This window comes from Gorilla gorilla, chromosome 12 (assembly GCF_029281585.2).
Source record: "Gorilla gorilla gorilla isolate KB3781 chromosome 12, NHGRI_mGorGor1-v2.1_pri, whole genome shotgun sequence".
Lineage (NCBI taxonomy): Eukaryota > Metazoa > Chordata > Mammalia > Primates > Hominidae > Gorilla > Gorilla gorilla.
The window spans coordinates 46,793,211-46,820,385 of NC_073236.2; the positions used below are offsets into that span (position 1 = coordinate 46,793,211).

Sequence of the window (27,175 nt, forward strand, 5' to 3'; positions counted from 1 at the left end):
CACCTATTCCACCTGCACTGCCGCCTCCACCAGGCAGTCCCTCAGTCACCCCGGGGGATTTTGCTCAGTTCCCAGGTTAATGTCGACCCTGGATGCATAAAATGCCCTGAAGCTCGTTCTCATTCTCTAAAATAACCAAACAGGACTCTGATTCTCTTGAACTAAGATCCAGATTTGCCACCACCCAAATAGACAGGAGACCAGCATCTGAAGCTCCCAAATCATCTCGGGGGAGGTAGTGCCAGAGCTGAGAACCCCACATGTGGGCGCTAAGCCTCCCCTGTGGGTGCATCTGCAGGAAAACCAGCCTCCCAGCATCATCTGGGGAATACCTGTAATAGCGTTAGCATGCCAGGTCTGGATGACATAAGTGTTTTAATATTCTCCGTGTTTCGAGCTACTCCCCCCGGGGCCTGTGCAAATGAGATTCATATATCCTCGCCCAGCAGTCCTGCCTTTTGCTCTGCGTTAGCGCGTGGGAGGCCCAGTGATGAGGCTGATGAGCTGGGTGCTCTGAGGGCTCTGGAGGGTACCTCACGGCTCGCTGAGACCTGGGCCTGAAACATGCTTCAATAATGGGCTGGCACTAAACCAGTGAGAGAGAAAGGCTAAGCCAGCTGGAGGGCTGACTCTGAGAGACATATTAAACTTTGGGGTCCTCCTCAATCCCTTCTTCCCTGGTTAGGGAGAATGAAATGTACATTCTGCAAGTTAATATTAAAGTGCTATGGTCAGCAGGTTTATATGAAAACCAGTGATAGAATTGCTGTTAACTCCCAGCCAAACCAAAGCCCAGGACGCCTGGTCTCTCCTCCTGGCCGGGCTTGCAGCTGCCTGTGCTGCCCACCTGCCGCTCTGCCCCCACCTTCACCACCAGCACCTCCCAGCGGGCCCAGGACACCCATAGAGGGATCAACTCTGATTGCAGATATAATGACTTCCTGTACGGGGGGCAACATGTCATTCAATTACATTAGGGAGGTGAGGCCAGGTGGGGAAGCGCACCATAATCATCACTCATGATCATTTCCTCTCCTCTTCTGAGCTTTCATCCGAGCACCACCTAACTCCAGGTGATCGATACCTGAGCACCCTCCTCACCTTTGTGGGCGTGCTGGAAGGGAGACAGGGTGCTGCTGCCCGAGGTGCCAGGGAAGTTGGCAGAAGCTCCTGAAGTGGCTCCCACACCTGCAAGGAAAATAGAGTCCCTCAAATGATCCAGAGAAGCTCCACCTTCAAAGACGCTGCCACAGAGCTCATGGATCTGGATTCATGATCATGAATGGGCTTGAGGCAGTGATGGCTAAGGGGAGCTAAATATTTGTATTTCTTAGACTGTTTAACGAACCCTAAAGAGTCATCGTTATTGTTCTTTTTTTTTTTTTTTTTTTTTGTGAGACGGAGTCTTGCTCTGTTGCCCAGGCTACAGTGCGGTGGCGCGATCTCGGCTCACTGCAAGCTCTGCCTCCCGGGTTGACGCCATTCTCCTGTCTCAGCCTCCCAAGTAACTGGGACTACAGGCGCCCGCCACCACACCTGGCTAATTTTTTTGTATTTTTAGTAGAGACGGGGTTTCACCATGTTAGCCAGGATGGTCTCGATCTCCTGACCTTGTGATCTGCCTGCCTCGGCCTCCCAAAGTGCTGGGATTACAGGCATGAGCCACCGCACCCGGCTGGTTATTGTTCTTTAAACGAAAACACTCATGTGATAAGTCTGCTAAAACTAAACAGTATGGGTTGGGGAGTTTTGCAAGCCTCACCAACTCAATTTTCCTATGCGTGGAGACAAAGTATATGAAATCCATAAAAATAAGCAACATAGAGTGTGTACATGAAAGTACTATTACGGTGATACAATACTTGACTAATTCCTTCAATTACATAGAGTAGGAATGTGTTAATACTTTTTCCAGTCATAAAAGTAACATATGCTCACTATTAAAAATCTGGAAAAGGGGGCCAGGCATGGTGGCTCACGCCTATAATCCCAGCACTTTGGGATTGTTGTTCAGCATCAGTTTGAAATAATAGCTTCTTGATTTATACATATAAATATTGTTGTGGGAAGGAGGCTGGTGATAAAAGTGTATGCGATAGTTATCTTTATGTAGTATGGGTATGAGTTCTTCTTGTTAGAAGGACAAGAGGTGGCGGATCACGAGGTCAGGAGATCAAGATCATCCTGGCTAACACAGGGAAACCCCGTCTCTACTAAAAACACAAAAAATTAGCCGGGCGTGGTGGCAGGCGCCTGTAGTCCCAGCTACTCGGGAGGCTGAGGCAGGAGAATGGCGTGAATCCGGGAGACGGAGCTTGCAGTGAGCCGAGATTGCGCCACTGCACTCCAGCCTGGGTGACACAGTGCGACTCCGTCTCAAAAAAAAAAAAAAAAAAATCTAGAAAAGGGGCCGGGCTCGGTAGCTCATGCCTATAATCCCAGCACTTTGGGAGGCCAAGGTGGGTGGATCACTTGAGGTCTGGAGTTCGAGACTAGCCTGGCCAACATGGTGAAACCGCATCTCCACTGAATACAAAAAATTAGCTAGGCATGATGGCGCATGCCTGTAATCCCAGCTACTTAGGAGGCTGAGGTAGGAGAATCGCTTGAACCCGGGAGGTGGAGGTTGCAGTGAGCCGAGATCACACCACTGCACTCTAGCCTGGGCAACAAACGTGAAACTTCGTCTCAAAAAAATAAAAATAAAAATAAAATAATAATAAAAATCTGGAAAAATAAGAACACAAGAAAGGAGGAAAAGAACTACCCATGGCCTCCTTGGCTAAGTGGACTTTTGCTGTATTTCTGCCTAGGATATTTCCTCAGACATGTTTTTACATGATTGTGACCAAAGAGTTTCAGAGCAAGGTGTGCTTTGCCTTCCCTTAAAGCTATGCTTCCTACAACTCCCCTTCTATGGAAAAAGTGTCACTTAGCGGGGATAAAATGGAAGGTGATTTTGCTCTCAGTCAAATCACTAAGACGCAACCATTCAGCCAAAACAAAAACATTCCACCACAGAAGAGACCACGTCCTGTTCCCGACCTCCTAAAAGAAGATCAACCTTCTTTTGGGCCAGACTTCAGTTTTGCAAATAATAAAGCCAACATGCTTCAAATGCATCTCCCACTCTCTCGCTTTTGTCTCTACCAGTTCTGGAGAAATCCGTGAAGTGCACTTGGTCTACAGAAAAGCAGCCCCTGAGTCAAGGACAAGGCCAGCTGCCATCCCCAAATCAAGGTACCTCCCCAGCCTGGCCCAGCCCAGAGGAATGGCCCAGCACTGTGCCTGGTCAGCCCATTCAGCAAGGCTTCCGGGAGAAGCAAGCTTCCTAGTTGGACTGTTTTTCTGTTTTGTTTAAGACAAGGTCTCACTCTGTCACCCAGGCTGGAGTGCAGTGGCACGATCTTGGCTCACTGCAACCTCTGCCTCCTGGGCTCAAGTGATCCTCCCACCTCAGCCTCCTGAGATGCTGGGAGTACAGGTGTGTGCCACCACACCTAATTTTTGTATTTTTTATAGAGAAAAATGCATGTTGGCCAGGCTGGTCTTGAACTCCTGACCTCAAGTGATCCACCTGCCTTGGCCTCCCAAAGTGCTGGGATTACAGGTGTGAGCCTGTAATCCATGCCTGGGCTGGCTGTTTTCTTTAGTAGGAAGTTCTCAGGAGAAACGCACACTCTTGTTCTGTGAGTGTGGGCAGCCTAGGAGCTAGTGACCAGCTGAGCTATCCATTCGTGTCTGCTCTAAATGGAGCAGGGCCACAGGAGAATGGGCTGGATGCTTCTCTGTCCTCATACCTTGTAAAGCAAATTGGCAGCTTGGCCAATGAAACACTGGGCTTGGGAGGGACCAGGGCAGCTATGTCATAGGGTATGTAAGAAACATTACCTGTCCACTGAGGGGCAAATGATGTTTCCTTGTGTTTCTGGATGATGAATGGAGGCTTTTTTCCTCCTGGGCCTCAAACTTATGATAAATCTTTGCTTCCTTAATTTAGCCTCTTACTTGGCCTCAGAACCAGTGTTCTTATTAGGGAAAGAGCTGCCCAGGCACGGTGGCTCATGCCTATAATCCCAGCACTTTGGGAGGCCGAGGCAGGAGGATCACCTAAGAGGAGTTTGAGACCACCCTGGCCAACATGGTGAAACCCCAACTCTACTAAAAGTACAAAAATTAGCTGGGCCTGGTGGCAGGTGCCTGTAATCCCAGCTACTGGGGAGGCTGAGGCAAGAGAATCGCTGGAACCTGGGAGGCGGAGGTTGCAGTGAGTCGAGACCACGCCATTGCACTCAATGCTGGGCAACAAGAGCGAAACTCCATCTCAAAAAAAAAAATAAATAAATAATAAATAAAAATAAAAAAAGAGCTGGTGGAGAAGTGCGTGCCCCTGGCTGAAAGCCACAAGCCCATGTCAAACAACAGAGCATTCCCCCTCACAGACCTTACTGAAGTTGCTCTGGAAGTCTCCAGCGTGATAAGGAGGCTTCAGATTGTGTGCCCATTTCTGTTTGCTGGGGGGTAGCCTCCCACACTTCATCAGGTGAGTGAGCATAGGGGCATCATGGCATAGTTTCCAGCATGACCTAATTTCCTTTATAAGAGCAAACAAGAGATTGAAAAGAAGCTGATCTATCTGTTCAGTAAGGCACTCAAGGGAGCTTAAGATACACTGTCAGAGCAAAAGAACAGCCATGGGCTGTCTGTGAATGTTTGTCATCTTCGCCTCTTCTTGTCCCTTCCTGTCGGGGCTCGCAGGCTGCTTCAGGTGACAGGGTTGGGGCTGGGGACACAAATATGCCCAGGCCTGTGGTCTAGAGTGGGGCAATAAACGCAGCCTAGCGAGCACACAGACTTGTGGGATGCCTCTGCAGCCCTGCAGGGCTGGTTACACAATGACGTCCCCAAACAATGTCTGCAGATGTGACATCGTCTTGCACCCACAGGCGCCCATCTGCCCTCGGCCGGCTGTGCCTCTATCCTGATCACCGGATGGTTCCCTCCAAACACCTCCAGCTGGCACCAACTAAACAGTACCCAACTGTGCCAGGCTGCAGGTGTAGGCTGGGTGCTCCCTGGTGTGCAGGGATCCCTGAGTTGGTGAGAGAAATGCTTGCTCTGAGCACGTGTGCACAGCCAGGGAGGTGGGGGCAAGGTGGGTGGGATGGTGGACCCTGACATTTCTCCAGAGCTCAGCCTCTTATGTCAGGACTGAAGCTGAAAGCCAGCACCCCCAATCAGCCAGACCCCACAAGCCCCCTCAGGTTCCAAAGTTCCCAGGGCCACTAGAGCATCTGCAGGGAGACACTTCTCACAACACTGGTCAGGAGAATCACAGTCACTAGATCATTGCCCAAGGAGCAGGAGGACATGGGGATTCGGACTTGCCCACAGGCCACCCAGGCCACCAAAGGGCAGCAGCTCACTTCCTGACAATGGGCCTCTTCCCTGCGCTCGGAGCTCGGCAACAAGGAATGGAGCTGCCCTTTCAGCAGAAGGGAGAAGAGCAAAGACCCTCAAACCACAAATAAAGGCAAGGGTGCGCCAGAATTTCCAGAGTCACAGCTCCGTGGCCGACAGGCGAGGGAGTGTGCTTGTGGCAAACAAGGAAATGGATCTGCCCCAAGCACAGCTGTTTCATAAAAGCAACGCGCGGCTCGTGTGGAAGCCAAAGGAGTGGATCTCATAGAAGTGGAGCAGAACAGAGGTGGGGAAGGAGAGGCTGGTTAACAAATACAAAAGTCCAGCCGGGCAGGAGGAGTTGTTCTGGGCTCTGGCACACTGCAGGGTGACTACAGCGGACAATAATGCATTGTGTATTTCTCACAGCTACAAGAGAGGATTTGCAATGTTCCCAACACAAAGAAGTGATAAACGTTTGAGGTCATGGATATCATAATTACCCTGATCAGATCATGACACTTCGTATACATGTATGGAAATTTCACTCTGTACCCCATAAACATGTGTAATTATTATGTGTCAATTGAAAGAAGAACAAGCACCTAGCTTACTTGGTCTGTTTTGTCCACAATTCAGTGCCTCTGCCCCCGGGCAAGACAGAAGGTGTGCTAAGACTAGAGGGGGGTCAAACAGGAGGCGGTGGGCCTTGCCATCCCTGGCTGCAGGGCTGACCTCATGAGGGTGAGGTCAGCCCCCCACACAAGTGTCTCACCTCTGCTTGCTGCCACTGTCACTACACATATAACCCACAAGAACAGGTGAGCAGATCTGGTCCCAAAGTGCCAACCTTGGGCAGCAATGGGTGTGGTTTGAGGGCGGCTAATGAAGGCACCTGCAGAGCCTGAAGCAGAGGTTGGATAATCAGCCCTGGGTGGTTCTGCTGTTTTTCAGGCGAGTCAGAAAAATTGCCATGGAAAACAAGCACCTACCCTGCATTACCCCTAAATGCTTGAAAAAAATCCATCCCAGAATCATACAAGTATGCATTTTTATATTATTAGTGCACCAGCATCATGTTGAATGCACGTGATGTCTAAAAGAGGTTTGGGCAAAACCCAGAATATTAAAAGGAAAAGAGAGCGGTCTGGGCTGATCCTCTTCCCACCATGTCCACTCCTTCCACTGTCACCAGCTGGGGGTCCACAGACAAACCAGGGTGGGGCACGAGCCCTGGTGGAGATGCAGCCCTGGTGCAGCCCCCAGGACAGGCACCGGCACCCCCTGCACCTGCACCCAAGTTCTCCTGGGCCAGGGTCTATGCCTGCCTACTGAGGATTAACTCTGCACTAACCAAATATACAGTGTCTGGAGGTTTCACCCTGGTCCACTGTGTGCTGTGTGTTTTGGTTCATCTGCCTCTTGGGATGCTTAAGTGCAAGGTGCTCCAGGTGGGTTTCTGTTGGGTGGCCAACTGCGGGTCCCTCTCCCCTCGTACACTTCCGTGTGCACCTGAGTTTCGAATAAGCAAGGCTGGGGTGTTTGATAAAAGCTGGTAGGAACTGCAGTTCCTGAAAACAGGCAAAAATGTCCTCACAAGGCCTATATTAAAGTGAAAATGAGCGGGGACTGGTTCTGCCTAGCTCGCGTGGAGTTCGAGGCAGTGGTGACTCCGGGGAGGGTCCTGCCGGGCACTGTGTTCCCCTTCCCCAGGAATGCTCAGTGAGCCAGAAGCACATGGCTGGAGGGAGCTACGCCTCCATTCACAGCCACAATAGCTCATATGGGGGTCTTTGAGGTCTGTTAATCCACACAATTTAGAATCTCACCAGTATGCATTAGAGGCTGGCTGGGATTCTCTGCAGAGGGTAAAAGATTGCATTTTTAGGAATGATCTGTTTGTTGATTCTTAGAGCTGTCAACAAGGGGTCCCAGACTGTGGCACTGGCTGTGTACCCCCAGTGGCAGATTCTGAACTGTGGGCAGACTCGGCAGAGACTCCCTAGCTGCTGAAAGTGGGGTCCCCTGGGAACCTGCTAGAAATGCTGAGTCTCGGGCCCACTGGGACCTGCTGTGTCAGAATCCATTGCTCAGCAGGTCCCTGGAGATGTGTGTGCAGTCAGGTCTGAGAGGCCAGGAGCAGCTGAATGCTGGTGTCTGGGAGGCTAGGAGGCCCACTTCACACCTGAGGGGCAGTGCTTGCTGTTTAGCATCACAGAAGAGCATCCGGGCACAAGAGACGGAAACCACGGGAGTACGCAGAGTAGCAGAGATTTCTCCAAAAGGCCACCCTGCTCTGGATTTGCCTGAGGGGACTTCGTCACTGATGATAAGAAAACAGCTGCCAGGCTATTGCGTTCTTTCATTAACCCTCTGACCGCTTTTTATTTATTTATTTATTTATTTAGAGACGGAGTTTCGCTCTTGTTGCCCAGGCTGGAGTGCAATGGCGCAATCTCAGTTCACCGCAACCTCCATCTCCCAGGTTCAAGTGATTCTCCTGCCTCAGCCTCCCGAGTAGCTGGGATTACAGGCATGCACCACTACGCCCAGCTAATTTTGTATTTTTAGTAGAGACGGGTTTTCTCCATGTTGGCCAGGCTGATCTTGAACTCCCAACCTTAGATGATCCGCCTGCTTAGGCCTCCCAAAGTGCTGAGATTTCAGGTGTGAGCCACTGCACCCGGCCCTGACTGCTGTTTCTAGGGAGGGATTTCTGCTGCCCAGTGTCCCAGGCCCTGGGGTGCCTTCTCGGGTTTGAACTGTAGCCGGGCCAGAGCCGGCAGTGTAGGTCAGCGAGGCTCCGTGGGGCACCTGCCCTCTCCCCGCACTATGAAGCTGCCTCATGGGGAGCCCTTCTCCCAGTGGCTCCCGGCACCCTGAGTGCGTAGCTGACTTCCCAGCCCTGGATCTCTCCGCCTGGAGCTTCAGGCCATCTCTGGGTTAGCTATCTTGGTCTGGATGTCCCACAGTCCCCTCAAATTCCACACACACAGCCTTCATCCTCCCTCTACCTCCCCACCAAGCACCCTCTTGCCTCTGCCTTCTGCAGCTGAGCAAGTGGCACCATGTCCACATGGCCAGTCACAGAGACACCTGAGTCCTCATCTGAATCTCTTTTCCCTTCTGTGTGCTGTCCACACCCCCGGTCAGTGAGGGAAGTGCAGGCCAGCTCACGTGCCATGGAGCCATGCCGCCTGCTGGGCTGGGATGCTTCATCTCTGGTCAGTGCCTGGCGCCTGGCACTGGAGTGAGCACTCCACATGCATCGCCCACGTCATCACATCTTTCCTCCCAACAATCATGTCCCCATTTTGCAGATGAGGACACTTTCCCAGGGGTGATAACTTGTAATGAAACCCAAGCCTGATGCTGGACCCTAACTTAGTCTCTGTTACGCCAGGGCAACGCATTGACCTCCCTGCCCCCACTGTCATTAAATCACAGATCCCTTTATGCAGGATGGTGCAGGGAAAAAAGAAAACCAGAAAGCTCTGGTCACCCCAAGTACATCTTGCTCTTTAATTTAACTGAAAAATAACCGAAGGCCTTTTCATCTCTTTTCACCGGGCTACAGGGCTCCACAGTATTGCAGTCACTGAGTACAGGCTCAGAGCTGGGGGCGAGTATGTTCTAATCCAAGGTGACAACCAACCCACAGCCAGGACTGATCTGCAATCTGACGCCTGTCCTCTTTGGTTTCCCTCTCATTACTTGGCAACCCCAGAAACTGGAATGATTTTATTCCATTTTAAAGGAAAATATATGTTGCTTTTTCATTTCTCCTCAGGGTTATTTGAGGGGCTGCATCACATTAATTAACGCCCTGGGGCACTCATGATGTGCTTCTGGGAGGATTTGGTGGGCAAAATTGCGCCTGAGCCACACAGGAGCCTGGGCAGTGGGCACCACTGGGAGCTGCCCGGGGCAGGAGAGAACATGAGGCTCTGGGAAGTGAGATAACTCGTCTAACTCCGGCAGTGAAGTTCCAGAGCAGGCTCATAACCTACCGTAGTGGTTCCCAAACTTGTTAAAAATGTACATTCTCTGGCTCACCCAGACCTGATGAATCGGGGGTGGGCCAAGCAATTCGAGTCATAAGAAACCCCCAGGGTGCTCCCCTGCGAATCACCCCCCTGAAGCCCTCTGCTTCACAGAGGTGCAGAGAAGCTGCCATCTCTTTAAGGATAGGAGGTAATTGCATTGCACAGGTGCCTGGGCATAGGGTTAGAGCCTGGGAGGTGTGGGGCAGAGCTGTGGGCACTCCTAGGCTGGGGAGACCCTGACACTGACCTGGGCTCACTCCTGGCTGGTGTCTCCCCTGCAGCTGCGACCCATTGTCTGCTGTAGGTCTCCTAGGTGGGTGTCATCCTCAGCCAGGGGCCCTCGGCGAGTCTGACGGTGGTTTGCGTAATCCACCATTTGTTGCTGCAGAGTACCAAGGATGTGCACTTTGTCTGGCGAGGGCCCAGGTAAATCAAGAAAACAGAGGGGAAGAAGAGGTGCTCTTGACCACAACTGTGGGTTTGATAAAGACAGGGCCTGCTGGACCCGGGCAGCCAGTTGGCAACTTTGGGCTCCTGATGAAATGTTTGCTGCCCAGGGTGGGGCTGCTGATGGCAGTCCTGTGTGTGTGGGTCTTAGTGACTCCATGGGGCTTTCTAGCTCTGACGTTTTTGCTGACTGCTGGGCAGGTGCTCTGAGTAAAGAGATCTCTGGATTGAGACCAGGGCAGGCCCAGGGGTGGAGGGCATCACTCTGTTTGGCATTCACACCGAGGCCCTAACCCAGAGGGCTCCATCCACCCCAAGGCCTATCTGGCCGCATCTCCCCATTTCCCAGATGGGCAAGCCGAGGCCTGGGGCCTTGCCCAAGGGGCCTCTAATGAGAACACAGCAGGACTGTCTATTTCTCTGCTGACCTCCTTCAGGGCTGGATTCTAAGGCCCTACCCCAAGGCCTTCCTCGGAGCCGGCTTTCAATAAAGCAGGCAAGGGCTGGGGGTGGGAGTGGGGTGCGCTCATCTTTAAAATCTTGAGGACTCAGGGGACTTTGCTTGCTTTCCACATGTGATAGACCTCATTGCTGGACTTAGAGAGGCACCCCTGCCGTGACTCAAGTCTGTTCCGGCTGCCAGACATTGAACATTGAAGGCTGTGCCATGTGAGAACTCTCGAACAGAAAAGCCCCTGAGGAGGGCTGCTCCTCTCCCAGGTTCCACAGGCAAAGATGCTTTTCTGAATAGGTGGGGAGTGTCTGACATCTTTCCAGACTGGTTCTTCATCCCAGAATGATCTGGCCTTGAATCAGCCTAGATCCCCACAGAGGACATGTGGGCCATGGCAGCTGGCTTCACCATGAGTCAGGCTGGCAGCCAAGCTGCGGCCTCCTCTAATTTGTGAATTAATTCGCATATGGCTGGCCAGGAAAATGGCTTTGAGGACGAGCAAACACATTGGTGCAGGGCTCATGCATTGCTCCTCCTGCAGCACAGCCCACAGCACAGAACCCTCCTCCTGACTTGACCAAAAGGAGAGAGGAGATGCTGCGCCCCATTCCTGCTCCTCCCCTTCTTTCCAGCGTGATAAGATGCAGGCTCTCCTTCTTCTCCTGGACAACATTATTATGAGACATGGGGGTAGTGGCGCCTTATGGAGAGCAAAGAGAGGCAGGGTCCCAGGGTCAGCTCCTCCTCCACCCTTGAAGGAGCCAGAGGGTGGCAAGTGCTCCTGCAGCCCGGCACCAGACACCCAGCTTCCTCCCAGCTGCTTGTCCTACCTGCCTTCGTCTCTCCCCAGACCACACGTCTAAGAGTCTACACAGCACATTCCTCTGAGGCAGAGGTACCTGGCCCTTCCTCATAAACAGATGCCCATGAAAGCCAGAAAGGATAACAGGAAAGAAACACCCCAAGGCAGGATTATAAACTCCTGAGACTGTTTACATGTGCTTTGTGGAATCTGTTTCATTAATTGTGATCACATTTATATTTTCCTTGACCTCACTATCACCTAGCACTTTGTAGTACTTTGCAAAATAGTAGTACTTTGCCTCTGTGATCTCCTTTGTTTTTACAATAACCCTGAGAGATGGGAAGGTCAGATGTTAGTACCCCCATATTACCGATGAGAAAACCAAGGCTCATGGAGGTTAAGTGACTTGTCAGGTAGCTGGTGGCCGACCTGCACTAGAACCTCAGCCTCTGACTCAAGGCTCAGATGTGGCAAACCTCCCTCCCTTCATAGACCTGCCTGGACAGGCCACAGGGGCACTTTCACTAATGCTGTTACTGTGATTCACCTTGTCCAGGTGCCAGGATTGGCTCTTTCCTACTCCCTCTGTAGTGAAAGAGATCCATGCTGAACAAATACCGTGCTGGTGGAAGGACAAAGACACTCACATTCCTTGGTGTTGGGGGGCGCCAGGAGGCAGGAGTAGCAGACCATGCCATAGATGTTCCTCGGTCTGTTCTCCAGCATGTAGTAGCTACGGAGGAGAGACAAGACAAAACAGAGACAGGTGAGCTGGACAGCACACAGGCAGGGACTGGTGCAGAGAGCACGGTGGCCAGTCTGCAGGCCCACAATCAAGTCGGGCATGAGGCCACGCCCAGTCAGTCACCTGCTCTGTCCACTCAGTTTCCTTGGGGTTTCAGCCTGTCTTGAAATGGAGCATTCTTTTAACAATATTGAGCTGCCAACGCGGGCCTTTCTTTTAATCTCAGCCCCTTTCTGGTTCCTCTCTCTGGTGGCTGTGTTTAGTGTGTGTGCCATCACCATCATCCACCAGAAATATCCCTGTGCCCCCACATGTAGGCCCTGCTTAGCCCCCCAGGGGTCACACCAACCAAGGCCAGACCTTCCCGGAGGAGGAACATGCCCTCTGTGAGCACCCTCCCCAGAGCCTGCAGCCTGGTGGGATTATAGGCATCAGTGTGCCTCTGGGACACTTGGAACTCCCAGGCCATCTTCACTGCTGCTGAATGCCACCAGAGTGCAGTCGCAGGAGACAGACGGTTGTGCTGTCCAGAGAGGTCAATGCAGGTGGCCCTTATGATAGCTGGCAACACAACCAGGTTGTAAGTGCCTCCTTCTCAGAAAGCACTTGACAGAAGACACCCTTGGAAGTGCAAGCCTTTACGCTGGGGCTGCACACACAGTGCAAGGGACAAATCATTCACAGTAGCTCCGTTTGAAGTCCTTCCGCTCCCAGTGATGTTCCATTATGTCTTTCAGCTCCCCGATGTCACAGTGCCAGCCCCGTGGCTATATGACTGCTCAGGTCCTGCTCTCAGGGGTCTGCCCTGTGGCTGTGCTCCCTGCAGCTGTCCCGCTCCCAGGCACAGCCCCTGCTGGCACCACCCTCTCCTTGGGGCTCCCAGCTCGGGTGCCTTCCCTCTGCAGGCTGTAGCTCCCATCCTAGCCTGGGCCCATTTTCCATAAACAAATGCTCAGCGGAGAGCATGGAGCCATTTGTCACACTGTGAGAAGTCAATTAAATAACGTGAGCGGTGCCAACACTTTCCCTATTGCGATTCAAGAACTGGGATGAGAAGGAATATTTCCATGGCTGCTTTCTAATCTCTTTTTTATTAGCCAGGCCCCATGGAGGCCCCTGCTGACGGTAGTGCTAAGCAGCAGCCTGGCACGGGGGTCTGTGGGCTCCTGCCTTCCTGAGCCTGGACTGTTACCAGTAATGTTAGGACCATAATTGCCTGCCCTCCCTCAAAGCCCTTTATCCTCAGATCCCTGTGTATCTTGTAAACATTAATTAACCAATCTCAAAACACCTCCCAGAGAAGCCACGACAGCCAGTTTTACAGCTAAGCCTCTCGCAAATCTACCTTCTGCCCTCCAGAAGCCACTTCTTTCTATGAGGCAGGCCAAGGCACGTGTCTGCCACGTGGCCTTGTGAGTTCACGGGCATGTGGGCCAGACCAGGTCAACCTGCAGCTTTCTAACGTCCCTGGCCCACGCTGACACTTCTGAGAAACATCTCAGGCTCCTAGGTGGCCACCTGCTCCCCATCTCACCTCCTCTGTGCCTCACTTCCTCACCCTTGCCTCCTCCACCTTTTCTCACTCTACCTCCACGCATTCTCTCTCCCACCTAGGGGGATTGGTCCTGCTCCTGGGCTGGGAGGCCCTCCAGGGCAAGCCTTGTTCACGTCTCTATTCCTTGGACCTTGTGCTAGGTACTAAGGAAGGATGATTGTCTGTAAACATTGGCTGAATGAATGAATGACACCAAGTTCTTCTCCGTGGAACTTTGATGCTGAGGTGGACAGAGGCCCCAAAAGGCCTCTCTGCCCATCCTGGTTCACACCCCAGGTGCCGGGCTTGGTCTCTGTCATGGGTAAAGCTCCAAGGCTACACGGTGGATGCAGAACACCCGGCTTTGTGATGGGTGCCCAATGGGGTCACTACATTTTGAGCATGGGGAGGGTGGTGGCTCTGTCCCATGACTGTGTCTTTGACTTGTCCTGGGCACGAGGCACCTTCTGTCACAGGCTGGCCACCCTCATCTGTGGGGGTCATGTGTATGGGTCAAGCTATGCAACCTATCAAGTCACTCAGTTAAGGAATATTGAAAGGTGATACACTTTTTTTTTTCCCCCTGAAACAGTCTCCTTCTGCTGCCCATGCTGGAGTACAGAGAAGCAATCTTGGCTCACCGCAACTTCCGCCTCCCAGGTGCAAACAATTCTCCTGCCTCAGCCTCCCAAGTAGCTGGGATTACAGGCATGCACCACGACGCCTGGCTAATTTTTGTATTTTAATAGAGACGGGGTTTCACCTGTTGGCCAGGCTGGTCTCAAACTCCTGACCTCAAGTGATCCACCTGCCTTGGCATCCCAAAGTATTGGGATTACAGGCATGAACCACCGAGCCTGACCGGTGATAAACTTTTAAAAAAACATTGGCTCCAAGGGGCTGTTATGAAACTGTCCTTCCTCACCCGGTGAGTATTCAGCTCCTCCTGACAAGGAGAAGCCACCGTTTTCTAGCACGTATTGCTGCATGCAACATTTCTAAATGTTAGGTTCTCTCTGTAGGACTAGGCTAAACTCCTCACCGCCTGGCTTACACCTGGGTCTCTCATCCTGGGCTGCACAGCAACAAAGAACATGTGCCTGTCTTTTTCTGCCTGGGCTTGTCACCAACCCGAAATCAGGTGTTCATTTAGGGATCTCTGGCCCAGCTACAGAGTGTCCGGTCCCTTCGTCTTTCTGGAAAGGTCTAATTTCCTACTTTTTGATCCATATTTGACTTTCTCCCTAGTCCCCCAACCCGTTCTACATGGGTTGATTCAGGTGTATAGCCCAGGACAAGAGTCAGTTTAAATGGGTCCCCTGGGATCTGTTGTTTAAGGACTGACTTTCTCTCAGTCAATAGGTGTAGATTTTCCCAGAGAGTTCCTTTCTTCAGGACTCTCATGCCTGTAAGGGACGCCGCAGATTCCCAGATGTTCATTTTCCTCCAACCGTGTTGGTGTGCAGAACCAGTGCAGAGTCGCTGTGTCCTGCCCCCTGCCCCCGCCATCCAGAATCGCGGGGTGGTGGAGCTCCTCTGGGGTGAGCCCTGGAGAGGTGAGGAAGCATAACCTCTCTCTCCCCCTTTCCTCCTGTTCTGGTTCCCAGGTCCTCCCACACAACCTCTCCCAACAGGAAAGCCTCGGGTGCTGCTCATTGTTCAGCAAGTGTCCTGGCCACACAGTGGGGAGGGCGGAGCATCAGGAGAAGCACCTGCCAAACCGCAGGCAGGGGCCTGGGCCCAGGAGAGACTGGGACAAGGCAATCCGCATCCATAGCCTGACAGCCACTCGGATTCAGGAATGAACGCAGCCTTTCATGGAGCTAGTCACACCGGCCTGCCAAGACTCCTGTGATCCTCCTCTGTGACACAGCATGACAGCCTCGTAAGAGGAAGTGGGGCCTCCAGGGTCCTACCCTGGGGAAGCCTTGTCTGCAGTAGAGGGGGCAGCATGAGCCCCTGAGAGGGGCTGGGATTCGGAGGTGAGGCGGGGGCCTTCAATTTTGGTGGCATTGGGACTGGCAGTGAGGCTTTGAGCAGACACAGCACATCGTGGAGCCAACCTGGAAACTGTCCCCATCGTCTGCACCCCTGCGGAGCAGCGCGAAGGCACTCTGAGGCACGTGCTGAGGGTGTCTCTGCACAGGGTCCCTTGCCTGCCCAGCAGGTGTGCTGGGCCTTGCTATGTCCTGGGTGCTGAGAGTGGTGTGGACTGAGCAGGTCACTGTCCCATGGAGTAGGGCGGGAGGCATCAAGATTCCAGCACTGGAAAGAATGTTTAAAAGCCCAGAGAGCAGCCTGCCCACTAATTCTGCAGATGGCTGTCCACATTCGCCTGAATCCTTCTAGAGGCAGGGAGCTCACCACCCTTCCAGTGTCCAACTTCTTTAGTAATTACACACTTTCTGGTAAATGTATCAGAACCAAGCACGTTGTCTTCAGGCCACAGAGTCAGCCCTGGCCTTTGGGTACTGATGGACACCTTCTCGGGTCTGAACCGTAGCCAGGCCAGAGACAGCAGCATAGGTCGGCGAGGTTCCGTGGTGCACCCACCCTCTCCCTGCAGTAGGAATTTGCCTCATGGGGAACCCTTCTACTACAGCGGCTCCCAGCACCCTGAGTGCATAGCTGACTTCCCAGCTCTGGATCTCTGCCTGGAGGTTCAGGCCATCTCTGGGTTAGCTATCTAGGTCTGGATGTCCCACAGTCCCCTCAAATTCCACACACACAACCTCTATCCTCCCTCCACCTCCCCACCAAGCACCCTCTTGCTCCTGTCTTCTGCAGCTGAGAAATGGCACTATTTCCACATGGCCAGTCACGGAGACACCTGAGTATCCTCTTCTGAATCTCTTTCCCCTTCTGAGTGCCATCTGCACCCCTGGTCAGTGCTGTCTTTCAGGGGGCTCTCAGATTCTTCCTCTCCTCCACCCCCGGTGCCTCTGCTCCAGCCCTCTCCCTGCCCACAGCATCCCTGGCTCAGCAGTCTGCGTGTTGACCTGCATCAGCTTCAAGCGGAAGGCTCAAGTCTTCAGCGGTGGTTTCCAGAGCCTGGTTCCATCTGCTCCCTGCCCTCCTGCCCAGCTTGTCCACACCCCCAGGTGTACAACTCTTGCTCTGGCCACAGGGACCCAATCAGAGCCCCAGGCACTGCCCAGCTGCTCAGCCCTCTGAACTCTGGCGTTGGCATCTCCACTTGCAGGCCTCTGTCCTAGTCCTACTTCTTAGCCTAACTCATCCAGGCATCACCTCCACAAATCTCCCAAGACCTCTGCTGACACTACCTCCCCAGCCATGAGGTGAGAGGTCCTTCTGCAACTCCTAGGACACTCTGAGTGTGCCTTATGCACTAAGCTGTGGTCACCTCCCCCGTCCCCACCGGCCTCATCACTGCCATCACCTCCCTTGTCCCCACCAGTCTCATCACTTCCTTCACCTCTCCCACCTGTACCAGCTGTACCAGGGACACCACCACTGCTTTTATGTTTAGTCTCTATTTGTAGCCCTTGCAAAGCATGATATGTTGTGGCCACTAGGGGGAGGAAGCAGCAATGATCATGGCTCAGGATTTTCTGGGGATTGAGAGTCTGTATTTTCCTGGTCCCTGGCAGAATTTGCTGAGGTGTCATGCCTGGAAAAAGGAAGATTTTATCTTTCTGTCTTTCAGGCTAATTGCATTTTCAGCTTTTTGAAGACTTCTGATGCATAATCATTTTGGTGGGATTATAGGTATCATATGACTCAAATATTTTTATTAGTAGCTTCCCCAGAGTGTTCCCAGAATACTAAAAATGCTGCTTTTGTATGAAATTTTAGTTTTCTTTTTCCCAAAGTGTTTCACATGTGCTACTGCACTGTAAGTATTCAACCAATTTGTTTCCTTTTGGTGGTCAGAAGATATTATGATGGTTAATGGCCACTTAGGAGACACAGAGGCAGAGCCTGATGGGCTGCCTGTCCACCGGAGGGGCCAGGACTCTCCGTCCTGGATGCTGCTCCTTGTGGGACGGGACCAAGGCCAGGTGTGCGGCTGCACCGAGGCCTGCAGTATCCATGACCCCCTGTTCCCAAGGTCCTTGCCCGTAGCCCCTCGGGGTTTTCTGCAGAAAGCATCCCAGGGTTTGCCAGGAGGGCCTGTGCTTACCCAGGGAGGCAAGGGCCACACTCAGCGTCATTCTCCATGTCCCCCGGTGTAAGCACGGTGGCCCGGAAGAAGCCCTCACAGTCTTTGTGACGCCTGCATATCTGGTAGCCTCCTTTGGAAAACTTCTCCGCCGGGCAGGGGACGCAGCCGTAGTCCTCATCTTTGGTGCCGTAGCCACAGGACTGTCCAGGGAAAGAGGACAGGGGACACAGGTGAGTGCAGCAGCCAAACCATACGGACTCGGCCCACGGTCCTTGGGCAGTGACGTGCCAGCTGTCTCCAGAAGCTACTCTTGCCGGGCCTTGGTTTCCTGACTTGTCCTAACTGCAAAGCCCCCCAGGAACCAGCTCATGCTCTGGGCTTGCCCCTCTCCTCGCCACTCTCAGGCTCCAGATGCTGCCCCTTTTCTGAGCCTCCCTGAGATGAATTCAGCGAGCTGCTGGAATGCCCAGGCAGTGCAGGTAGCACTTGGCATCTGACTTTCCTCAGCTTGCTACAAGAACCGGACACTGAAGCCCTGGAGGTTTCCCTTAGTGCTGAACAGAACACCCAGGCTTAGCTTGCCCAGAGGCGGAGGGAGATGCAGCACTCAGGAAAAAATGTACTAGTACTGGAGAATATTTCAATCGCGCTTCCAATCAGATGATCTGACGCTCATTTAATCAGGGTAGAGTGGGAAAGTGATCCTTTAAAAACATTTCGGAACTCCTGAAAAATCTGTTTACGAATGCTTAGCTGGTGAGTGCCATTCCTGGGCTCACGGCAGCTCTTGCCATCAATCTCAACGTCCAGGGAGTGTGACCAGCTGGTTTGATATACCCTGGCATCCCCTCACACAGCAATGCAGGCTCAGGGCAACAATGCCACAAGCAGGAGGCCTCCCCAGAGAGCGCACCAGGCCCCAGGAGGGCTGGGTCCTTACCAGGTAGGGCTCCTCTCCCGGCCCACACGGGGGGCACTCCTGGCACAGCCCCGTAGTCTGGTTGTAGTACTCGTTCTCACCGCAGTTTGAGTATTCCGCTCGGGCTGAGCACATCAGAGACACCTGCCAAAAAAGGGGGGTGTCGTGGCCTCCGTACCTCCTTAGAAACACGTGTGACTCCTGCAAGACCCCAAGGTTGACATAGGAAGGGGGTGCCCTGCGGTGGGGGCTGTGCTGGGGGCTCGGTCTGGGAAGGTGCCTGCTTGTGAGTGCTCACTGCTGCTAAGTCTCCAGTGGCTCCTGGTTGATCACCTGGGCACGGCCAGCCCCCACTAGAACCACCCTGCCTCACCCCTGCTGGCCAAGCTTCATCCCAGCATCAAGGCCTGCTCTGAATTCTCCTCATCAACGCACTTGCCAAGGTCATGGAGGAGGCGCCCGTGTCCCCCACGGAGCCTCTAATACAGTGGCTCCTCGGCACACTGGTGTGTCCAGGAGGATGGGGGTGGGGGTCTGAGTCTTCCAAGTCTTTCTCAGCTGCGCGGCCCCCAAGCATGAGCTCATCACATAGACACGGGGCTGTGTGTATCACACCACAAACAAGCAATCAACAACGTTTATATCCATGAGACCCTATGAAGGCAGCTACCAACGAAATCAATGTAACTTCAGCCTGGGGCGGAGTTCTGTGCTTTGCAGGCCTGGTTTCATTTCACCCTCAGAAGAACCCTGTGGAGGAGGGACTATGATCAGCATTCCCATTTTACAGCTGAAGAGGCTAAGAAACAGTCCAACCATCATGAGGATGAGGGTGCTGTGGGGGTAAGGGGCTCAGACCACTTACCACCAGGACGGGGAGCCAGGGCATCTGCGTGCAGTCCCCCACATGGGCCATCCTCTCCCAAGGGCTCACCTGAAAGACATGCGTCATTAGCTGGGCACTGGCGGTAGCACCCCAGCCGGGGGTCTGGCTACCTTTATTTAACCCCACTGGATATAAGGTGCCTTCCAGCAAACAGAGGGGAAACTATACATCCTAAAAGAAAAGCAGACATGAAGCTGAAGCTGTACCCATGCCACTTGGGCTGACTCTGGGGCCTTCCCAGCCTCGCAGCCATGCCTGGGAGGGAGCCTGAGAGGAGGCTGGGAGCACATGGAGGGCCCACGGTTAAACCCGAGGTTAGTGATTGTGTTTCTCGTGCTCAGAGGGTTTGGAGAAACCTAGCCTTACATGAGCTTTAAGTCTGGAGTCCTCCAGGCCAGTCCTGGCCTTTGGGCTCCAGGACATAGGAGGACCCCTGGAGAGACTGCCAGGAATTAGATTCTAGTCTTTGCCCCTCTGGGATGCTCTCCCAGCCCCAGCTTAGTGTTCTTCCCTCTCTCTGTTAAGAACAGGTTGTCCATCAAAGTGGACAAGTCCAATAACCTAACTTTACAGTTGAGATAGTGGGAGCCCAGAGAGGTTAAGTGACTTGCCCCAGGTCACACAGCTACTTAAGGGATTGAGCATGGCTGCAGCTGTTCAGGTGTTCAGATACTTTTCACCAACTATTAATATTACACGAATGCACTCCCTTGAAGGAGGAGGTGGGTTTTTTTCCTTTTTTTTTTTTTTTGCTTGTTTTTTCACTTTCTGAATGGAGACCTGTGTTTCTGACTCAAAGCAATTTTACTTGGTAGTCTGGGTATTAATTAGCCTGGCTCTACAAAGAGAGATAATGTGCTCTAGTGATCGCCTAAATTCCCCAGTGGCTGCACTCTGGTTCACTGTCCTCTTGCCACAACAAAACAGCAAGTACTCTTCTAGATGCTGGGTTGTGTGAGGAACCTTCCAGAATCAACCACTGACACAGACCAGAAGACCAGCTGGGCCATGGAACCCAAACTCCCCAAGACCTTTCACCCTCAGAATTCTCTTGTCCTTAGCAAGCCATCATTGGTCATGAAAACCAATTAATTCCCAATACCACACACAAAAATACCGTGATGAACATATGCCATGATGCATAGGAACCTTCCCTCCCTTCCTCCTTTTCTTTCTTTCTTTTGGAAAAGTCCTGCAACAGCCTAAAGGCATTAGGGAGAAAAGTAGCGAAAGATTATTTATTGGAAATAAGTTGGAGAGGCTGAGCGCGGTGGCTCACACCTGTAATCCCAACATTTTGGGAGGCCGAGACAGGTGGATCACGAGGTCAGGAGATCCAGACCATCCTGGCTAACAAGGTGAAACCCCGTCTCTACTAAAAATACAAAAAAATTACCCGGGCATGGTGGTGGGTGCCTGTAGTCCCAGCTACTTGGGAGGCTGAGGCAGGAGAATGGCATGAACCCGGGAGGCGGAGCTTGCAGTAAGCCGAGATTGTGCCACTGCACTCCAGCCTGGGTGACAGAGTGAGACTCTGTCTCAAAAAAAAAAGAAAGAAATTAAGTTGGAGAAGGAGGTGAGAGCTGTGTAAGTCAGCAGCCAGGGAACGGTGGAGAAGAGCAAAAGACCAGGGGCCCTGTCAGTGGGGACCGACATGGACAATCTTCTTTTCCAAATCCCCCAGGACTTAAGGGCTTGTTCACTGAGATTTCTGGAAAGAGAATGGTCCTTTAGGAGATGCACCCAATGCCAAGTACGTATGTGTTTTTAACACATAAACCGTGGGGAAAACATTCAAACCATAGCAGCATGGAAATGTCTCTTCCCATCCTAGGCAGACAAGGCTGCTGCTTAACTTGTGGAACTAATCAGTTAATTGGCTGCTAGGGAGCTTCCAGTCTGCAGGCCGTTCAGAGATCCCTGGGGAGCACGCCTGTCCTGCCTCCCGAGTACAACAGCACATGCCCTCGCTCCCGTACGAAGAGGGTGGGCAGAATCCTGGCAGGGCCTTAAGATGGTACGCTTGTTTATCATTGCAACAAATAAACACCCACAAAAAATCCAAAGGAACTTCAGTTTCCTGGAACACCAAGCAGGGCTGTAACACCTGTTGCTGGGTGAGAAAGAAATGATAGAGAAGAATGCCTCCGGGTGTATTTGTAAAGTTTCTAAATGCATGAAAGCAGGTCTGGAGCGATGCCTGCTGAACTTCCAGCAAAGATTTTTTTGGCAGTAACTGAAATCGGGTGGGGGTGACCAAGGACTGAGGGAGCATTCCAGGGAACATTCACTTTTTATTTTATGCAGGTCTGTATTGTCTGAGTGGTCTAGAAGAGAGAGTATGAATTCTGTGATAAAGGAAAAAGCGTGTGTCCCTGGCTGCTCTAAGAATAGGTGGAAGAAGGGGGTCCCAGGGGAGATCCCAGAGGACAGACCTGACTGGGGTCACTGGCAAAGCACAGCAGTGGTCCTGGGTCTTTCCTTGGGTCTCGGCTGTTGGCCCAGTCACCTTGGAGGTGTCTCACTTGGTGGAGACCTCCAGGTGGCTTTGGGGAAGGAAGAGCTCTGTTTCCAGACCCTCTCGATGAGGTTCAAAAACTGCCTTTTCCCACACACTGCCTGCACTTCAGTGTTGCATTTACCGTTTGGAAAACACTAAATGGACTGAGGCAAGATTGAGGAGCCAGCCACCCCAGTGGTGAACTCGCTGGGTGTTTTCCTTCTAGCAGCAGAGCAAGCTGGGGCAGGCAGCGACGGGAGATCGGGGTGGCGGGGAGGCAAGGGCGACCTGCAGCCCACCAGGTGGGGGAGGGTTGGGTGCAAGCAAAGGCCTGAAGGGGAACTGATAGGAGCCTGTTCCCCCTCCCAGCAGCCCTGGACTTGGCTTCAGGATGGTGGGGTTAGCAGAGATAGGTTTCCACTGAGTCTGTGGATAGGGCCAGAGGCTCTCAGCAGGGCTGGAGGCCTTCCAAGAACCATATGAATGGTTTCTAATTTAATTGACTTCTAATTATAGCTGAGCCTGGGAGGGCTTCCCTGAATAACTGAGAAGGGCTGGGCCTGCCGCACCTTAGTGTCAACCAGGAGCACTTATCGAAAGGCGCAATTAAAACGTTCCTAGGTAAACCCAAGCAGAGAGAAAAGAAAAACAAATAGATACACAAAGCAGAACTAAAAGTCTGTGGCCTTAGATGTGTTTCATTATTGTTACCAATTCTCTGAGAGGGTGAGTGGGGTCTGGGGGAGGGGAGCACAGGGCAGCCTGTGGTTTGGATCCCACTTCTCAGACTGCAGATACAGGCAGGAGGTGGGCCACTGGGCGCTGGGGGGCTGACGGTTCCCAGTCGTGATCTCCTGTTTGTTTTACTTTGGGGATCCCCAATCTCCATCAGTGCCTGGCAATGCTGCTGGGGTATGAGACCAAGGACCTGACTGAGGTGGGGCTCCAGCCTCGTGCACACTGAGCTCCCATATTTGTGACAGTGATAGGGAGAGGGAGCACCTGTCTTAGTCTGCTTTGTGCTGCTAGAACAGAATACCACGGACTGGCTAATGAACTGAAGTTTATTTGGGGCTCTGGGTCTGGGAAGTCCAAGAGCGAGTGGCTGCATCAGGTGAGAGCCTTCTTTCCATGTCATAATATGGCAGAGGGCATCACATGGCGATAAGAGAGTGCAAGCAGGGCCAATTCACTGTTATAACCAGCCCACTCTCGAGATAACGAACCCACTCCCACGATGATGACATTAAGTCATTCATGAGGGCAGAGCCTCACGACCTCATCACCTCCCCACCTTTCAAACCTGTTCACTGGGGATTGAGGGATTAAGTTTGTAACACATAAACTGTGGGGAAAACATTCAAACCAAAGCAGCGTGGAAATGTCTCTTCCCACCTGAGGCAGACAAGGCTGCTGCTTAACTTGTGGAACTAACCAGTTAATTGGCTAGTGATCCAGTTCAGGGGTTGTGAAGCCAGTAGCCACCCAGCAGGTTCTGTGAACACACTCTTTTGGAGTCAAGCCTCACCTGTTGGTTACCTAGTGCCTGTAGGCATTTCATGATATAAGAGACCGCATGACCAGGTAAGTCTAGAATATCTCAAATCCGGCGCTTTACGGAAAAGGTCTGCCACTCCTGCCTGAATTGACAGCTTCTCTTCCCCGACCTGCTCTCTCTTTCTCTGCCTTTGGCCCTTGCTTCCTTGATTCCCATCTAGAATGATGACACAGCTGTAATCACATCAGCTTATGACTACTGAGCTCAGACCCCAGCCAGGCACTACCATGGCTTAATCCTCACCATTGCCACTTTGTTGCTCAAAGTGGGGCCCCTGGACCAGCAGCATTAGCATCAGCTGGGAGCTCATTAGAAATGCAGAATCTCAGCCCCACCCAGACCTGCTGTCTGGGATCTGCTTTTCAACCAGATCTGCAGGTGGTCTGTGTGCACATTAAAGTTTGAGGAGCACTGGTCTAGACGATCTCCTAGCAACATCTTGCTGAGGTGGGGAGAGAACATTTAATGTTTAATTAATGTTTAATTCCTTCTGGGAGCCCAGGAAGAAAGCCTTGGCTGGGTCTCTCCCTCTTTAAGTTCTGGCCTTCTTCCAAAGAACAAATGCCGTCATTAGCACCCCTTTTCACACACACACACACACACGCAGACTCTGCACTACACACTGATTCCCTTAATCTTGTTAGAGTTCATTCATTTATTCAACAAAGAGCTGTGGAGCTGCTACTATGTGGCCATCTTATAGGCCCTAAGGACGGTGCCAGACAGATAGGGTCCCTGCTCTATTGGGCCTTTATCTGTCCAGGGAGCCAGACATGGAAGACATCATTATATACAAGTTTGGCCCCCTTTCCTAGCCGCCCTCCCCTAGACTCAGTCTCCTCTCTGAGCTGCTCGCCTCTTGGAATGGCCTTCACCCTTGGAGGTGTGGCTTTGACTGTCTATACTTGTCATCACGGCTGCCTCCAGAGCACAGACAGTGCCCACTGCAGGAAGAAGGTGGCCGTCCTCCCTACTGGTCACCACCTTTAGGAGAAGCAGAGTCACTGCCTCGGCTGGCAGATGGTCCAGCCTCCGGCACTTCCCATTCTTCCACCCAGTTGGGCCCCCCTTGACTGTGACGGTGCTACCTCTTCCAAAAGCTTCTCCCTGAAAGGGCCACACCTCATATCTGTGGGAAGCAGCTGAGGCCAGGTGGCTGTGGGAAGCCTTGGCCTGATGGTTCGGAGTTACCTTTTGAAGTCTGTAGGACGGATGTCCCTTTTGTCTGTGGCCCCTTTCCATCCCTCCAGCGTGCTCACCTGGCCTGGCCCAGCAGGGCTTGCCACGCCTGGGTTGATCGCATCACGGACAGGGAGGGGAGAGGCTGTGGCCGGCCCACTCAGCTCCGTGGGCACAAGCTCTTCCATGGCGGGAGGCAAGGTGCTGGCAGCTGCCTGTGTCTGGGAGGCAGCCACAAAGCTGGCTGTGGCTCCCTGCCCACCCAGAGCTACTCTCCTTCCCCGGCCTCCCACGCTCTCCTTCCTCCAGGAAGACCCGAGGGGAGGCTGCTGGTGGCCTCCTCCCCACACCCAGCAGGATTCAGTACTCCTCCGCCTCCCTGAAGCCCCTACTTCCCATCAACCCAGACAGACCTCCCCTCCCTGTGGGGAGCCCTCAAGGTCACCATCAGAGCAGCTGAAAACACTTCCATTTGATGTGATTTACAGCTCTGAATCTTCCCTGTCTCAGCTGAGTAGTGCTAATTAATATCAGATTGGGAGAAGAGGGATGCATTCTCTGTCCACTTCTGCTTTAGTCGGATCTGTTTCACCGGAGCAGGAGGAAAGCAGAGAAGGTAGCCTGGGAGTCCCTCCTGCCCCATGCAGCACTTAGTGTCCTGCTGGCCTTGCCAGCCTGAAGTCCTCAGTGATTTCTGACCCATTTCCATTTTGCACTGGGTCCCACAAATTAAATAGCCGGTCCTGTTCCCAGCCTCTCTGGCCAGGCAGGGGAGGCCCCCCCTAGTGCTGTGCCAGGGAACAGACATGCAGAGCACAGGCCAAACGTCTTGTCAAGACCACAGGCACCGTCCTTCCCAAGGCTGGAGCGGAGGGTGACGCTGAAACAGAAGTGACTGGCAACAGAGCACACTGGCGGGCCCCAGAGTTTCAAACAGCATCACATGGGGGTTTACAAGCAGCCACTCTTCTTTATCACTGCACTGAAAACCTTTCATTTGCAAACTCCCTGGTGAAGATTTCAGGGCTATGAGGGGCAAACTGACCTTTGGCAGCCCCTCAAAGGCGGTGGGCTGTGTCCCTGCATTCTCTCAAGCCCTAAGTCTCTCAAGGGTGTTGCCCACCCCAAACATATGGGTGTGAGTGTGTGCATACACGTGAGTGTATGTGTATCTGTGAGCACCTATGTGTGAGTGTATGTATTGTATATGTGAGGATGTGTGTATGCATGTGTATATGTGAGTGTATGTGTGCATAAGAGTATGTGTATGTGTGTGTATGAATGTATGCATGTGTAAGTGTAGGTGAGTGTATGTGTGTGGGTGTGTGAATGTTATGTGCGTGTATGCTTATGTGTGTGTAAGTGTATTTGTATATGAGTGTGTGTATATGTGTGTGTGAGAGTGTCTGTGTATGTTTGTGTGTGTGTATATGTGTATGTTTATATGTGTGAGTATAAGTGTATGCGATGTGTATGGGTGTGAGTGTATGTGTGTGTATGTGTGTGTGTATCTGTGTATGAGTGTATGCATATGAATGTATGTGTGTGAATGTATGTGTGTGTATGTGGCAAACCCAGACAGGCCCCATGCACAGTGGACCTGCAGGGAGAGGCACAGATGAGGGCAAACCAAATGGCCCTGAGCCCTCGGGTGGGGCCTTCCCAAAAGACATGGACAGAGGTAGGTTTGAGTTGAAAGTTTAAAATCCAAGTTCCCAAGTTTCCTTTGTTAATTTGAATTGAGATAATACTCAGAAAACAGATATTCTTGCACACATAGAATAATAAATATAATGCATGAAACACTTATTTACTTCTAGATTTTCTTTTGAAGGATCACTACTAATACAAATAAGCATGTCCAATTCTTCAGAACTCTCTGTGCATCACTGAATCTTCAGCAGAACCCACAGAGGCAGGAAGAGCATGGAAAATCAGTATTTTGGACACATCTGTTCACATCTCATCTTTCTATTTGACTCAACTTTTTCCGCTAGTCTTTATTTTCCTACATATAAACCAGTGACGATGATAATTTCTGAAGTGCAGTAAACAGTCATGGCCTAAAAACATTTCTGAACACCAGTATGGTTATTGCTGCTTGTCAGACTAGGTTTGGGCTTCTCAGAATGCTAATTATGTTATGAAGCAGGTGTGTGTGCACTTGTACACAGAACTGGGGCTGGCGTCCCAAAGAGGAAGGAAGCTCTCTCTGCATTTCCCGCAGTTTGTGGTGCTCGGGTGCTCTGCACTCTTGGAGGATTGCTCATGAAAATAACGTGGCTTGCAAATATCCATGCAGAAGTTCAGAGGGAGAGCACTTATCCTCATCCCAATGTCCTGCTGTAAAGATATGTGTTCACAATTTCATTTCTGTTTCATTGAATGCCTCAGAGCTGAAAGGATCTTGTCGAACTGACAAGCTTGGAGAAGTTTTGAAAAAAAAAAATCCCTACTTTTTTGCCTTCTCAAAATTGAGGGAAAGCATTTTCAGGGTGAAATCAGAAAAGTTATCATAACTAACACATTGCTTTAAATTACAAAATGCAAGTTTTTCTAGGACTTCTTTCCCTCCC

The 27,175-nt window shown here is 52.0% G+C and overlaps 1 protein-coding gene across 2 annotated transcripts in view; it reads right to left on the minus strand.

Annotated features, from left to right (window-relative positions):
* Positions 1 to 24,864, minus strand: part of EDAR (ectodysplasin A receptor) — a 41,930-nt gene extending 17,066 nt beyond the window's left edge. For both annotated transcript variants that reach the window (XM_055378331.2, XM_055378332.2), the window contains exons 1-6: positions 24,680 to 24,864; positions 19,342 to 19,410; positions 18,498 to 18,620; positions 17,576 to 17,757; positions 11,800 to 11,885; positions 1,102 to 1,188 (exon numbers count right to left, since the gene is read on the minus strand). In XM_055378331.2, the coding sequence (XP_055234306.2) occupies positions 1,102 to 1,188; positions 11,800 to 11,885; positions 17,576 to 17,757; positions 18,498 to 18,620; positions 19,342 to 19,410; positions 24,680 to 24,787 (655 nt within the window). In that variant the 5' untranslated portion in view covers positions 24,788 to 24,864. The remainder of the gene's footprint in view (positions 1 to 1,101; positions 1,189 to 11,799; positions 11,886 to 17,575; positions 17,758 to 18,497; positions 18,621 to 19,341; positions 19,411 to 24,679) is intronic.
* Between the last annotated feature and the right edge of the window lie 2,311 nt (positions 24,865 to 27,175).